This window comes from Musa acuminata, chromosome BXJ2-8, assembly GCF_036884655.1.
Source record: "Musa acuminata AAA Group cultivar baxijiao chromosome BXJ2-8, Cavendish_Baxijiao_AAA, whole genome shotgun sequence".
NCBI classification, from domain to species: Eukaryota; Viridiplantae; Streptophyta; class Magnoliopsida; order Zingiberales; family Musaceae; genus Musa; species Musa acuminata.
In genome coordinates this window covers 46,258,834-46,273,498 of record NC_088345.1, presented here as the reverse complement: position 1 = coordinate 46,273,498, position 14,665 = coordinate 46,258,834, and the positions used below count along the sequence as shown (strand labels likewise).

At 43.5% G+C, this 14,665-nt stretch overlaps 2 protein-coding genes across 3 annotated transcripts; both read right to left on the bottom strand.

The window, feature by feature from the left end:
- Positions 1-409: 409 nt before the first annotated feature.
- Positions 410-4,683, bottom strand: LOC135584974 (protein Brevis radix-like 1). Of its 2 annotated transcripts, XR_010489456.1 has the most exons (6): positions 4,345-4,683; positions 3,862-4,256; positions 2,215-2,350; positions 1,692-2,116; positions 1,163-1,296; positions 410-1,082 (listed from the first exon to the last, which is right to left on the bottom strand). XR_010489456.1 is itself a non-coding variant. In XM_065121997.1 (5 exons), the coding sequence occupies exons 1-5, from the start codon at positions 4,465-4,467 to the stop codon at positions 1,215-1,217; spliced, it is 1,161 nt and encodes a 386-aa protein (XP_064978069.1). In that variant the 5' UTR covers positions 4,468-4,683; the 3' UTR covers positions 410-1,214. The 2 variants fall into 2 exon arrangements, 1 of the variants encoding a protein (XP_064978069.1); XM_065121997.1 differs by having other exon boundaries at positions 410-1,296.
- Positions 4,684-8,794: 4,111 nt separating this feature from the next.
- On the bottom strand, positions 8,795-12,833 carry LOC135619722 (putative lipoxygenase 5). Its single transcript, XM_065121996.1, has 9 exons — positions 12,323-12,833; positions 11,949-12,229; positions 11,615-11,852; positions 11,108-11,431; positions 10,832-10,917; positions 10,513-10,620; positions 10,122-10,426; positions 9,775-10,041; positions 8,795-9,696 (listed from the first exon to the last, which is right to left on the bottom strand). Exons 1-9 carry the CDS (start codon positions 12,690-12,692, stop codon positions 8,940-8,942), a joined length of 2,736 nt encoding a protein of 911 aa, XP_064978068.1. The 5' UTR covers positions 12,693-12,833; the 3' UTR covers positions 8,795-8,939.
- Positions 12,834-14,665: the final 1,832 nt, after the last annotated feature.

Genomic DNA, 14,665 nt, shown 5'->3' with positions numbered 1-14,665 from the left:
ATTAGGAACTTCACGTTTTTACCCTAAAGGCATCTCGGACAATCCTACGTCTACGAGTTTGGACCATGTGAGGTTGACTAGAACGTCAACGACTCATTCCCAAAACATCTTCTATTCTATTTTTATCACTAATATTAATTATTTCATCTTTTTAATTATCACGTTCCAAAGATTTTCTAATCACATGCTGATATCATCATGACTATTTTTTTATATATTATTTTTATTAAATCGATATATAGTTATTTATGAATAAAAATATTTTTTAATACACATCCATCTTAATATTCTCATAATATAAATTATATTTTTTTTTATCTACAAAAATAAAAAATAATAATAAAAATTATATTTTGATAAACTTTTTAATCGAAAGTAGTTGGGATAAACCATACTGATGTAGATAAAGTGCTATTTCCAAATCGTGTAAGGATATATATATGAAAACAACCTGAACAAATAGGCAAAAAAAGGAACGCAAGGTTACCGGGTGAAAAGGGTCAGGTGTTGCGGCGTGTGTGTGGAAGAGGTGCGGGAAAAAGGGCAACGGTTTGATCGAGGTTTGGACGTGTAACTGCCAGGTGTAGGTCTGGCGTGTTACTTCGTTCCATGGATTACATGATTACAACCGCTGAGAGGAGGCTACGTGCTGCGCTGCGAGACACCGAGCCTGTGTCGATGCGTGTTGACCACGTAATCGTGTGGGTCCCGCGGTTACTTGGGGCGCAGTGACAACATCCGACGGTTGTCATTTCGGACGCCGAATCAAGTGCCACATCACCCGCAACGTATCCACGACTCTGGGTAAGAAGGAAAAAGTAGTCGCTCCAGTGATCATCGGCGACCGCGTCGTCTTCGAAGGTGACCGCTGCGTGCCATCCAAGTCAATATTCTCTTTCAGACATGATACGGATTCCGAGGGTGACTCCTCTGGCTATTAGTTGAAGCTATTGCTTGAGCGAGCTCAATACGTCCAAGGGTTCTGCTGTAATATAATGTTCTTAGTTACTGATCCACCCATCAAAATACACTGACAGCCATCTCGAGCCAACTTTGCGCAAGTATACTCGCATACAATCCTCCTGCATATTTAATCACACAACTTCAAATATAGCAAGTTCTAATGACAACTAAGTTGCAAACTGGAGCAAAGAAACCCAACCGAAGCTTAAAAATGATGGGAAGAACAGCTGTGTGTTTATCTGCTTGCTTTGCTATCGAAGATACTGTTCTTGTATCCTTGCACGGTTCTCCTCCCACCATAACCTCGCGTGCATCTCTCCGAACCTCTCCCGGCTGCAAAATTATGATGGCATTTAAATAGAAAATATCACATAAATGGAAGGTTGATTTTATGGGACACATACACTAATGTACAAATTTCGCCTAAAATAAGAAAGTAAATGCCCCAACAAATAAACAGGAAGAGATGATGAAGATGCAAGTTCTCATCTGGATGAAGTAAAAAGTCATTTCTTAACAGAATGTTTTAGGTTTAATTGAGACTGATGATCCAGGTAGCACAGAACCTCATCTAAAACGCCTAATTTCATGAGGTTCTTATATGAGTTAGGTAAACACTCATGTTAGAAATGCCAATCAAAATGTTTGCAGAACGAGCATCGAAAGATGAAGGTTAAAAGGAAAATATTCAGCTGAAGGCAATTAAAAGATAGGAGTGAGTCTCTGACCTGAATCGGACACGGCGAAGTTCCCTGATACCTCGAGGTAACTCGCGAATTGTGATGTAGACACCAGGTTCATCCTCTTCCACCCATTCTCTCTCTAAATCACTAGCATTGCTAACTGATGCCGAGAGCTCCCCATATCGATCCAACTCCTCAGCGGATGAGCTCGTCCTCCGTGAAGCATTCATGGACGATGTTTCGGTTTTTGACCCGCTGATGCTCGACAGCTTCGGGGTTGACGTGAGGCCACCAGAGTCGTAGTAGTGGCATGCATGGCGTGTGTGGTGATGGCCATGGTATTTGTAACTTGAATGTTGTTCGAGAGAATCAGATGATGAGTAACCCATCCCAGCGTCACCGGTTAAGTAGAGGTTGCGAGGCAGCCGCTCTTTGCTGAGTGGTGGTGTCACCGGGCTGTCCTTTGAGCTCTAGCAAATGGTTAAAGCAACGATGAACAAAGGCCTGATGGAAATACGAACACAATAAGATGTGGAAAAATGATTCACATCGGGTAGTCTTCTTTCACCTCATCCTCAGATCTTGGTGGTGTCGGAAGAGGCATGGCGTGGCGATTGAATCTATGGACATTGTACAACTCCACGACCTTGTCATAGTTTTCTGCCCACCACCTCTGGGCTTGCCACTTGCTAAACATCTCTCGGCTACCAAAGACAACAAGCATGGCATGTATATAACTAATGCAAGCAAAATTTAATCGTGAACCGGGAATTGATTAGAAAAGCTTTAGAAACTCGATCACGATCTAAAAATTGTCCAACAATATAATTCTGTATCATACATGACCATCTACAAGAACATAAATAATCAGCATTAAACAACTGTATCCTCCAACAAGAACAGGAAATGACCTGAATCTAGTGATAGCATGAATAAATTCTATGAAGTTCAAGTCAATACTTTAAGTTTGTATTTTTTAGTTCAAGATGGACTAGCCTTCATGCCAAATATCTGTACCCATTCCATGATGACTTCCATTAAGAAAAATACTTCTAAATCATATCAGATTCCAGCTATGGGGTCTGTGAAGTGCAGAGAAGAAATCATATTATTTTGCAAAAATGGAAGTCATTGACCAAGATATCATATGCATTGGGTTTCTTTTTTGCTCTGCTTCAAAAAATACATGGAGAAAAAGCAACACAACTGCTAAGAAACTTGCTATTGCAGAATTTGTAGGATTTTCATGCTTTCCTATTGTCCAAAATGATATCATGGCATCCAACCGCATCTAACTTTTCAGCATTCAGACAAATCAGATGGTCAAACATTAATATGTTCTTCTGTAAACTATGTAATCGTTTCAAGCAGGTCATATGCATGGATCCAAATCCAGTGCCGACATAAAACTCAAAACCTTCCCTAACCTAATCCGCTAGAGTTCATTTAAGCAGACATAATGATCAACAGGGTGGAAGGCATGATGAAGGCATCCGAGACCCACAGGTGGGCGTGCGTGTCTGCAGTTTCGAGTGACAGATAGAGAGAGGGAGTCCCAGCTCATTAAGAGAATTCAATGGCTGTCACGGTCTACAGAGTTCATTCTATAACAGCTACATTTGCACAAAGCTCAAGCACAGTGGGCCATCAACCCCAACGAAAGCGAAGCAAGGGACTACTTGCTTGTTCTAAAGCCTTTTCCCACTCCCCGGAGGAAGGAGAAGCGGCCTTTCACCGTCATTCTAGATTTCGAACCGCCACTAATTTATGAGACAAAACGAACTAAAGAACAAATTTGGAACCGGGAAACGAAACATGCACAACATCGGGCGATCCGCCAATGTCTACGAAGCGGAACAAAAATCCATCACCGTATTGGCTATTCAGAATTCCAAAAGATCAACAGATGCCGGTCTTCTACTGCACGAATCTCGAGATACAAAAAGTTTACGAACCACAAAAATAAAGCTGCGATGCCTCTGTAAAAGTATGTAACTGATGAAAATACTTGCTGTTGTTCCATCACGATTTACGGCGTAAAATTTCGGAAAATTTTGACGGAAGTAAGTAAATATTAAAGCAAAAATAATTTCTCGTAAACAGCATAACGTAAATTAATCTTGAAAAAACAGATTTAAAGCCGAATTAGTTGATTGAGCAAAAGGTTTGTTTGGTGCCTCTGTATCAATGATGAACAAGAACGGAAACGGAGTACCTGAACCGGATCCTCTTCAGGTCGTTGCCGCCGTGGGGGAGCGAAAGGAAGGTGATCAGAATCCCGGGCTCCACTTGGGCCACCCACTCCTTGGGCTCCTCCTCTTCGCCGTCCTCCGGGAACGTCGATGCCACCGCCGACGAGGCCTCCGTCCAGCCGCTCACTGACGGAGTCCTCTCGCCGCTGGAGATCTCCTTCAGCTCCCGCCCCATCATCGGGGACGTCGCAGTCCTCGGAGTCCACGCAGCGCTGCCGATGGTCCTCCAGTCCGATCCCGACGCCGCCTCCGAGCAAGCGTAGTCCCCGTGGAGGTGGCGCAGCCCGTCCTCCGGCGCCCCCCCACACGGCTTGCAGTGCCGATACGCCCCCGTCGCCTTCAACGCCATCTCCTTAATCTGATCCGAAGAAGGAAAACTTGAGATCAGGCCAAATAACCGAGAGGAAGCCTAAAACGGAACGAAACCACATCAAGCGATCGGCCACCTGGGCAGTCAGGTCTTTAATGCCCCGACCTGCGCTGGGCGTCGCGGCCCCATTGGTGACGTCGTCGTCATCACGGCCGTGGCCGCCGCCGAGCTGCTTCGAGCAGGCGATGCACGTCAGCATCTGGGCGACGCAGAGGGATCCGCCAGGATAGAAAGGACGGAAGCGGTGTGAGTGGGAGGAGGGTCGTGGGGGCCTTTTGAAGGCGCGGCGAGTTCGTCAATGGCGGCTTAGCGTGTAAACGGTAAGCTTAAGGTTCGAGATTGCAGAAGCGTACCGAGCGAAGGGGAAGAAGGAGATGCCATTTTTTTTTATTAATAGAGGAAAAATAAGTAATTAATTTGACGCAAAAACGCTTGGTTGGTTACACGCTCTGTTATGGTAGGGCCCAGTATCCGCAGAGACGAGGGAGCTAAGGGAGGGGGGAGAGCAGCAGGTCACGTGCCGGGAGAGTGTTGCTGCTTCGGAGCAGCCGAAGGAATCAGTCATTTTATTATTATTATTATTATTATTATTATTATTATTATTATTATTATTATTATTATTATTATTTTCCATTAATCCTAAAGGCAAACAGCGGACTATTAAGAAAGTCTAACATTTAATAGAAAAAGAAAAGCAAGTACTGCATATGATGTCTCATTTAAATTGATTGAGAAATCAGGAAGTTCATTTTGTGGTTCCTAATTTATTTATTTATTTTTTGCTATTTAGTTGTCGATTGTTGTCGGTTCATCTAAATCTAAGGCCAGCAGATGAAATAAATTCTTTTTATTTTTATTTTGAGTGCATTAATGTTACAAAATGATTGTTAAACTTTTTTTTTTTGCATGAAAATGACATAGAAAATAATGAATGAAATATAGGAAGTGCAATAATATAATATATATATATATATATATATATATATATATATATATATATATATATATATATATATGTGCTAATTTTATTTGAATCCAACCCCGGAGTAATGGGAATCATATTTGATTTTATACTCGAATTTAGTTTGAGTGCATGTGTAAGGTATTTATGAAATTTAAATTTATTAATTTAATAATAAATAGGATATTTATGAAGAATTGTTAATATAATTCAACTAAATGAATAGGTATTAAGTAATATTTAAACTTCATTTAAAGCCAAAAATCCTTTGAGAAAGATGAACAAAGGATATGGCATATAGATAATAGGAGGGCATGACATGTAAAAAAACTTAATTGTCTATTATATCTCACTTTAAAAGATGATTAAGGAGTATGACATATACACAATTTGATGTTATGTGACATCTTATTAGACACCTTATTAGTTCAACAAATTTATATTAGTATTGACTCAATGATTGATGTACCTAATTATTTGAAGACATGCTCTCCTCGTCTCATTCACATGAATCTTTCATACGTAAATATAATGATTGAATAATAGTCTCATATATATTTTTAAGACTCAAATAATTTGAAATACACAACATATTTTTATTGCCCTTTATTTAATTTTGTAGGAGGTCCTATAGAACCATCATATTTTCGGATCCAAAACTTAGTTATTAGATTTTGATTTGATTCGAACCCTTCACATGCCAGATAATAAAAAATCATATTAATAGAAGGAAAAAAGTGTAGAGAAAGTATTAGAATACTTATCATTTAGGTGTATATATACATGACTTCACATGCACTCTAGGGATCGAATTAATCGTTTGCTGAAGACAAACAAGCATGGCTGGGTTCACGTGGGAAACACTTATTCATCATCACTGCTTTGTGACACTTCGCGTGCAGACCATCCATGATAAAGTAATTTCACATATACATATGATAAATGTAACAACGAGAGAGAGTGAGATACTCTAATGACATGTGGAAATAGGCCTTCATTTTGATCGGCACATGACGTGCTGGAAATGTGGCGTGGTAATCATTGGATGAGATAAACTAGTTTGCTGCGCATCAAACCCTCCCAGCTTTGCATTTCCTTTCCTCTGAGACAAAGGCTTGTGCCTTAAGGCTGGCTATATATGTTATTGGGCATTACTACGTACTTCGAGTGCAACCCACTCAGCTAGCTGGATGTGGCAGTTCCATAACCCCACTGCACGACCACTTATATGTCATCATACATTTATTTATCATGTCGACAACGATATTATCCAAGTGTTGTATCCAAAATCGATCGTGCACTAAGATGTCAACACCTCACATTCTGTAGGTGATTGATTCTGGACATTTTGCTGCTCAACAAGGGCATAGGAACCATCATGATGCCAACATCATCCTTGGTGTTTAGTTTTGTCCATCCACTAAGGTGGTTTGTCTAACCTGACCCATGCATATAGTTGCTTATTCTATTTACTTTAGGTTGGGTTGTGGATTTAGCAAATAGCTAGTGAAAGATGGTGCTTTCCTTTAAACAAGATAGAATTGTTGATTTGTAATGGTCGCTTGGAATAGTTTCTCAAAGCCCATATTATTGTTTTCAAGGAGCCAATCTCCTATGGCCCAAGATGCCTTCGATTGGAAAGAGTTTGGGAGATTTTGCATCCAACAATCTCATATTTTGATTACAAAAGAAGATGTGATCGATGGTTTCATGAGAACTGTTGTTAGAGAAATATTATTCGGAAAATTATTTTCTGTTAATATGGATATTAAAATAATTAATTTTATTGTTTCTTATTGCATCTTTATCCTTATCATTGAGGCACAATTTGCTTTCTTTCCTTGCGTTAGATGGTCGTGTGCTTCTTCTCCTCACTGCTTCTCGCCACCTCCTCCGGGAATGTCGTGTGGTTCAGGTCATCTAGAGAGAGAGAGAGAGAGAGAGAGAAAGCTTCTTTACTTGTTGGCACTGACACGATCTCTCTTGTGTTCCTATCCGATCCTCTCAACGTGTATGCCACGAAATCCCCAGAGAAAAATCCTGTGGAGACTTGCAATGTGTCACTACGTAGCTGCGATCTTTTTTATTGATCCTCTCAGCTCTCTTTTTCTTCTTCTTCTTCTTCTAGCTTTTTCTCTTTTGTTTTGCTTTTGTTCTTCTCTTCCTTTCTTACTTGCCGAATCCTTCCTTCACTTCTTAAGACTTACTTTTTCTGAAAGATAGCAACAAAGCTCCTTAGACCAATAGTATACCGGTTGTTGATCGAGGAATACCAATCCGTCCGCACTGGCATCTTGATCCAGCAAAAGCTGATCTTGAACTCTGCAAACTAAACACCTTCGATTCAGTCTCGAGCATCATACCAGCCTTAATTGACAGCCTCGTCCAATCTTCCACTCAGACAAAACTTCTATCGCTTCTGCAGCATTATTAGACTTCCAAGCTCGCAACTTTTGACGTCCTTTAAGAAAGCCTCTCCACCAAAATATATATATATATATATATATATCCTGTGCGACAGCCTTTCTGAAGGAGTTTGAGTCCACCGTGCATCCCTCTTACCGAGCTCCTTATCGAGAGCACATTCTCTCAAGCTCAGTGGTGCCTTGGAAGAGGAAGAAGGATGGTGACCTTTGGCCATACCTCACTGCTTCTTTGATGTGTGTATGTGTATATTTCAAGTTTCATTTCGTATCTCTAGATGGACAACATACTTGATTAGTAAATCTACTAAACAGTAATAAATATAAGCTTAAATTTAGGTAGCACAATTAGTCATCTAGTTGTAATTTCTTACAATGATTGATTGATGACACATCGAGCTCACTTAGTTGACACATCACGCTCATATGGCTGACATGCCAACTAAATCCTTTCTCATGAGGTTGCTAACACAGCACTTCTAGAAATGTTAGGTCTAAAACTGTGAGGCAACACGTTCGATCAAGACAACAACTGACGACACTGATCTCACAGCTCATCGATGGTGTATGTTTATAGGCTCAACAATCACCCCAATGCGCTATAAAAAGAAAACTTAGGTGTATGTTATAAGGGGAGAACTCCTTACACTTATTGGTTCCTTCGAATCCTTTACTTACGATGAATGCAGAGGTGAATTTTGGTTAGATTTAAACTAGAATTTGGATTTGCGTATGATATGAGATTCTAATACTGAAAAACTTATAATTTGTTACTCTTGAAAAATAATAATTTAAGCCATAATTTTTGTGAATTTCCTTGTAAGGGAATTTAGGATATAAAAAATCTAAATATTTCATTTATATGATTTTTGTGATTATTCTCAAATATTTTGTAAATAGCAAATGGTTAAAATGACACTAAGATGGCACTTTCATAAATATATTATTGCACAAAAATCAATTGATTGGAGCTGATTAGGTCAAAAGTTGGAATGACCGTTCAAATTAGATTGAGTTGATTTTCTCCTTATTTATCGATATTTATTTTATATTATTCATCAAAATTTCAGCAATTCCCAGAGACAGCACAGAATCAAAGTTTTTTTTGCCCCTATTTTGTTCTCTTTTGAATAAATAATACATGGAAAAAATGCCAATCGCTATTTCATATATTTAATGAACATCCACTATACTGAATTATTTACATGAGAACAGCCCACATCTTTATAAGGAATCCCTATTTGGGTTCCTTTGGATTTGATCGAAAGATGCGTAGTGTGACGTGGATCAGATGGACACGCTGTTGGGAACCCCGCGGCACGTGATCCCGGGTCCCGAACTCGGCGCCATCAACTCGTACGGCAAGACGCCGGCGCCGCACCGGTTCCGCCTCGCCGGATCGGCGTTCCGCCTTGCGATCTCCGTCTCGGCCCGCCTCACCTCCGCCGCGAACTCGTGGAACGCCTCCACCATCTCGCCGTCCCCCGTCCACGTGTACGGGTCCGGTCGCTCCCCCAGGTACTCCTCGTCCACCGAGTGCGTAGACAGCGTGTCGATCACCGTCATGAACGTCGTCGCCTGAGTCAGGCTCGGAAGCGCCGACAGGAAGAACTTGACTGGGTCGGCCCGGAAGTGCTCGTACTCCGGGTCGCCCTCCATCGGGACGAGCCGCCGCATCATCGGCGGGCGGTTCGGGATGTAACCCCCGAGCGGGTACTGGCCGAAGTTGAGAGAGGCGTGCTGGGCGGAGCTGAGCCAGATGAGGGTGGTGAGGACGGAGCTCAGCTCGGCGGGGCTCGACAGGCGCGGCCACCACGGTGCGTGGCGCTTGTCGGCGTGGCCGACGTTGACGGCCTCAGAGTACCAGCTCTGGAGCTCCGAGTCGGATTGCACGGCCTCGTCGTCCGAATAGTAGGCGGCGACATAGGTTTCCACCCACGACTGGATCGCGGACCACAGCAGGAGGCCGTCGGTCGCGTACGGGTAGTCCTCGATGACGAGCCTCAGGCCGTGTGGCTGCGTCTTGTCCTCCACCGCCATGCCTCTGTCAACGATCGAGTGAGAAGAACCCCGTTAGCTAAATACGATCGTCCATAAATGTGAGAGACGGCATGACACTTGCCTTCTGATGAGATCAGCGGGGAGTGCTTCCTGATCGAAGCGCCAGTGATCGCGATACGCCGCCGCACTAATCTCCATGCAGACCGGACCAGGTGTGAAGCCGGACTCGATCACTCCGCCGCCATTGATGAGGATTTGGCGAGCCAGGGCGTTGACCTCTAACGTGTATCGCATGTGGGGCTTCAGCAGCTTGAAGATGGGATGCATCGCACTTAGTTGTCGATGAGCCGCCAGTGTAAAGGGCTCTACGGAGGCATGAGTTCTCAACCTGCAATTTAGTGTCACCGTCCTTGAGGATACTCGTCCGCCGGATCGACTACGCTGAGATATAATCCACCGTGAACCTACCAATGATTTACAAGTTGGTGAACGCCGGCGTCGTTGGAGCAGACATGCGCCTTGGCGAGCTGCCAAAGCCAGTTGCCCGTGGCATCAGTCGGCGGCGTGAGGACGCGCTTCGTCCGAGCATCCCCAGGTCTCACCGGCGGTAGACTCAGCTCGATGGCAATCGGCTTAAGAGTTCCCAACTCGGTGAGGAAGAAGACGGTGCGCGTGCCGTATGCTTTTCGCCCATCTTGCGCATTGATCCGATCAATAAAGGGGAGGTAGACATCATGGAAGTCCAGTATAAAAAGCTTCTTCTCCTCCAATGCCTGTCACGGTCGAAGATAAAAAGGAAGATTCAACATAATTGTGACAGCAACAACGATTCATCCAAGCTTAAACGAACAAGAGCTACCTGTTGAACGGACATGCCATTGAGATGGCTAGTGATATGCTCTTCCGTGATGGCGGATTCAGGTGGACCATACACGGAAGGGTCAAGCCTACTGACAGGAGGAAACACCTACATGAAGTACAACACGTTTAGAATGATAAGTCGAGAGGAGAATTCATTTGGACATCGTATCCACATAGATCACGTGGGGGGCTGTGTTCCCTCCCACTAATTACACGGAGTACTCCACGCCTTTTTCCGGCTGCCGGAGTACCTTTATCCCCATTAGACTGTAGAAAATGGCTTGCAACTTTGGGAAGGAGACGTAAAGGACGAGTACCTGAAGCCTTTCTATGTTGACAGGGTTGATCCCCGCTAAAGTTTGACGGGCGAACTCATCATCGCGCAGCCATGCGAACTTGTCCTCTGTTGGGTGCGTGACAAAGAAAGAAGCAGGGGGTCAAAAAGGCATCATGCACTACGGATGGAGGGGAAAAAACAGCGATTGTACTATTGTTGTCGTTCCGATCTTGGCTACCACAAATCTAACACTACGCCTAAGTTCAGACCAGACAGTAATAATTACTCCAAATCTGCTACTCCACTGACAGCTTACTTGTGATTATGTCTGGCGTATCATATCGGAGTAATCCCTCGCTTGATTCTTCGATCTTGGTCACAAATGGGATCTTGTGGAAGAGTTGATCTTGTAAGCTTCGCTTCAAGCGTAGGCCTTCTTTGAAGAGGTTGTCCAACTCATGGAAGGCCTTGAAGTCGTGGCTCTGCGGGGAGAGGAAAGCGACCAGCAAAGGCACGAGGTTGTGGAGCACCGCCTTTAGAGCCCCTGCTTTTAGCATCTCCTGCTTGCCCTCCTCGAATCGCTCGTCGCGAGGCACGTACATGGGTAGGGGATCTTCTACCCTACTCTCCGCATGTGAATCTGCAGAAGGAAACACAGAAAACTTTCAATTTTCTCTTTCCACCCAATCCAAGCACCGCAAAGAAGGTAGTTCTACCGAGGTTCATTGATTTAGATCTATGACCTAGAAGACACGACAAAGGATTGTGTCAGATGGTCCCTGGTCACTCAGAGCAGTACGATGAAAATGCTTCTGTCGTTTACCTGTGGCTGTTGGGGCTCTCCCTGTCCTCAGCCTCCTCGGGAAAGGCATCTTCTCTCCTCCGAGGGTCGGCCGGGCAAATTCAATCCCTTTGTCGGGGTTGCCCAAGTCGTTGTACGTGTCGTAATCGTAGATTCTGTCGGTCAGCTTCCTCTCGCCATTGCCATCGCCCTTCAGCGCCTTCAGCTCCTGCTGCCTCAGCTCCCTCAGTCCGGCGGGCGTCTGCGACGGCAGATATGGCTACACCAACCAAACATGGAAGGGGCCGTCAGCATACCACGCTTTTGGTGATGGTTCATCGACGTCTCGGAGTGAAAGATATGGGTAGGAGAGGACCTTGTTGCCGAAGAAAACCCCGTTGTTGGGGTGAACGCTGGTGGGCTGGACCCAAGAATTGCAAGCGAAGTGGACGGGGCCGCAGGCGAAGCCCTCCACCACGATGCTCTCCAGGAAGAACTCACTCTGGTGTCGGTTGAGCACCGTGATAGCTCCCGGCTCGCCGAAGCTGGAGTCCACCGCGAACTCCGCCGTGTAGACGACCCGCTCCGCCTTCGTGTTCTTCTTTTCGAACCAGCCCCGTAGCGCCGCCCGGTTGCTCGTCTTGGGCTTCCGCGTTTCTGTCGGTACCAAAGGCTGGCCATTAGAATAGTCGACAAAAACCAATCAATTTCTACCTGTCAACAGCAGGGGACAGGGAAGGATAGGCCTACTGGGATCGATCTCGGTGCTGACGAGCTCCATCACAACATTTTTCCCCATCTTGTCCAAGAAAGCATCCACCTGGTTCGCGATGCTCTCCTTGAGATCCTCCTGCTTCCTCCTCCTCACCGTCACAGCCGCCTGGACCTTAAACGACACCGGCTTCTCTTCCACCTCTGTCCTCACGCACCTCTCTGTCAGCACGACCGCGGCCACCGGAGACCTCATCACTCTCCTGGCTAGACCAATCCTCTGCCTCGACGGGAACGAAGCATGGGAGAAGAGGAGGTCGCTCGGTCGGTCACCCGGGAACAGCGACGAGCTAGATGAACGAAGCAGAGGAGTCGTCGTCCGGAGCAGAGACGAGCCCAGCATCTCCATGGAAGCGACCGAGTGCGTCTTTGTCTATCTCCAAACTCGAGCTTGGTTACGAAAACAAAGGGAATTTGGAGAAGCAGAGGAGGGCTGGGCGTCTTCTATCCTTCCTTTTGGGGGGAGAAGAGGGATGAGTCGTTGCTTCTTATAGGACGAGAGAAGGGGGGGAGGGGGGTGTGGTAAAACAGGGGCTTGAAATCCTTGCGCTTTTAGGGCGCCGGCCACACGTTTTTCCCGGTTGCCATAAAGAAGGCGAGATGGGCTGCTTCGCGGCAATGATGGACGCTGTAATCGGTTAAAATGACCGCCGATGCCCTCACTGTGAACAAAATACCAATTCGGTCCCTCTACGACTAACACACGAACGACATATAAAATGTGGCTTTTTTGTCAATTCAAAGAATATTTTACGACTGATACTAAGAAAGAATTATCCTTTTGGCAACTGTCTACGGAGGAATTGACCGAGACATTGATCATCCACCATTGGTTGCCTCTGTTTGATGTCGTGTCATTATGGGGGAAAGAGGAGGGTAGAATGGGCATGGAAGTTTGAGGTCGTTGATTAGCCGCCTGTTTAACGTGCAGATGCTATGCGCTCGAAGCCATTCGCTAATTTGGACGGAGATCCGCGTTGACCGGAATAAGAGCACAGCCCAATCCGACGCCAATGGGAAAATGAATATTTATATCATTTTCTACCATTTATGCAAAGGTGATTTATTTAATAATAAATAATATATATATATATAAATATTTATCAATATTAATTTTGATCGGATCCCATCCATTTTTTTCAAAAGGGAATCATCTTAGAATCCAAACACGTACATACTTCCAACTCGTTTGGAACTTATGTTAGGAGCATGTCAAGCAAAGGTCCCTCCCATATTAAGTTGATAAATTATTAAAGCAAAAAATAAAATATCCCAACAATGATGGTTGAATTCCATATAATTTGCACATGACTCGCAAGAAATGGATCAACGTATTATTTGGTTGCATACATCATGTCTCTTTCAACCATCCCCACTAATGGCCGCGCCACTATCCTCTTATTATTGTACTCCTTCCACTGTCACTATATATATATATATATATATATATATATATATATAGAGAGAGAGAGAGAGAGAGAGAGAGAGAGAGAGAGAGAGAGAGAGATAGATGTTGATGTGAATAGATATCCTTAGGTAGGTAAAATGATAATGGAGTTGAGGTCATTTCAGAGGAAACTTTCCATTCTTCCATAGCTGGCTGTTGAATCTTCTTCCATGGGAGGCCATGGAAGACAAAGTCCGATTCTCCTGATATTAAAATATAGTTTGTTCGTATATAGCTTTAGTTGATTCAAAGACCAATAATATACATCAAGTGTGATAAAAATTCAACTAGAACATTTAAACTTTTAGATTTTGGATCAAATTCCAATGGGACTTTTCCAATCCATAACAATGTGATACTATTCTCTTAGTCCATCATTCTTCATCTTTCACAAATCAATCAATATTTTTAACGATAATTTCGTGTTAATTTTTCATATATATATATATATATATATATATATATATATATATATATATATATATATATTATCAGCATTATTGTTAATCACCACATGAACATGCACACGTAGCCAATTCTTTCAGAGCAATATAAATTTTTTAAGATGATTTCAATAGAACAAGTTCTTTAACATCAAGCGAGAAACATAAAGCATTTTCAACGAATCCATCTATGACAGCATAAACTTGGCTATATATACATTGGATTAACATAACTTGATTCTTGCTAGAGAAAAAGTCAAAACCAAAGACTGGAGAACAATTACAATGACATCACGGCATTGTCTACGATAAACAAACGAGAGCTTAGCATGGCTCATGTCAAATAGGAACGAAGACTTTTCCACCAAACCGCGATATAAACAAAGACTTTTCTTTCTATTTTACGTTGCATGTGGATTTAAACGAAATAGT

Coding starts and splice junctions, on each gene's coding strand:
- LOC135584974 (XM_065121997.1), bottom strand. CDS start 4,467: ATGCTGACGTGCATCGCCTGCTCGAAGCAGCTCGGCGGCGGCCACGGC. Junction 4,257..4,344: donor TTAAAGACCTGACTGCCCAG/GTGGCCGATCGC, acceptor TCTTCGGATCAG/ATTAAGGAGATGGCGTTGAA. Junction 2,117..2,214: donor CACCAAGATCTGAGGATGAG/GTGAAAGAAGAC, acceptor ACCATTTGCTAG/AGCTCAAAGGACAGCCCGGT.
- LOC135619722 (XM_065121996.1), bottom strand. CDS start 12,692: ATGGAGATGCTGGGCTCGTCTCTGCTCCGGACGACGACTCCTCTGCTT. Junction 10,918..11,107: donor TACGCCAGACATAATCACAA/GTAAGCTGTCAG, acceptor CGCACCCAACAG/AGGACAAGTTCGCATGGCTG. Junction 10,042..10,121: donor CACCAACTTGTAAATCATTG/GTAGGTTCACGG, acceptor ACTAAATTGCAG/GTTGAGAACTCATGCCTCCG.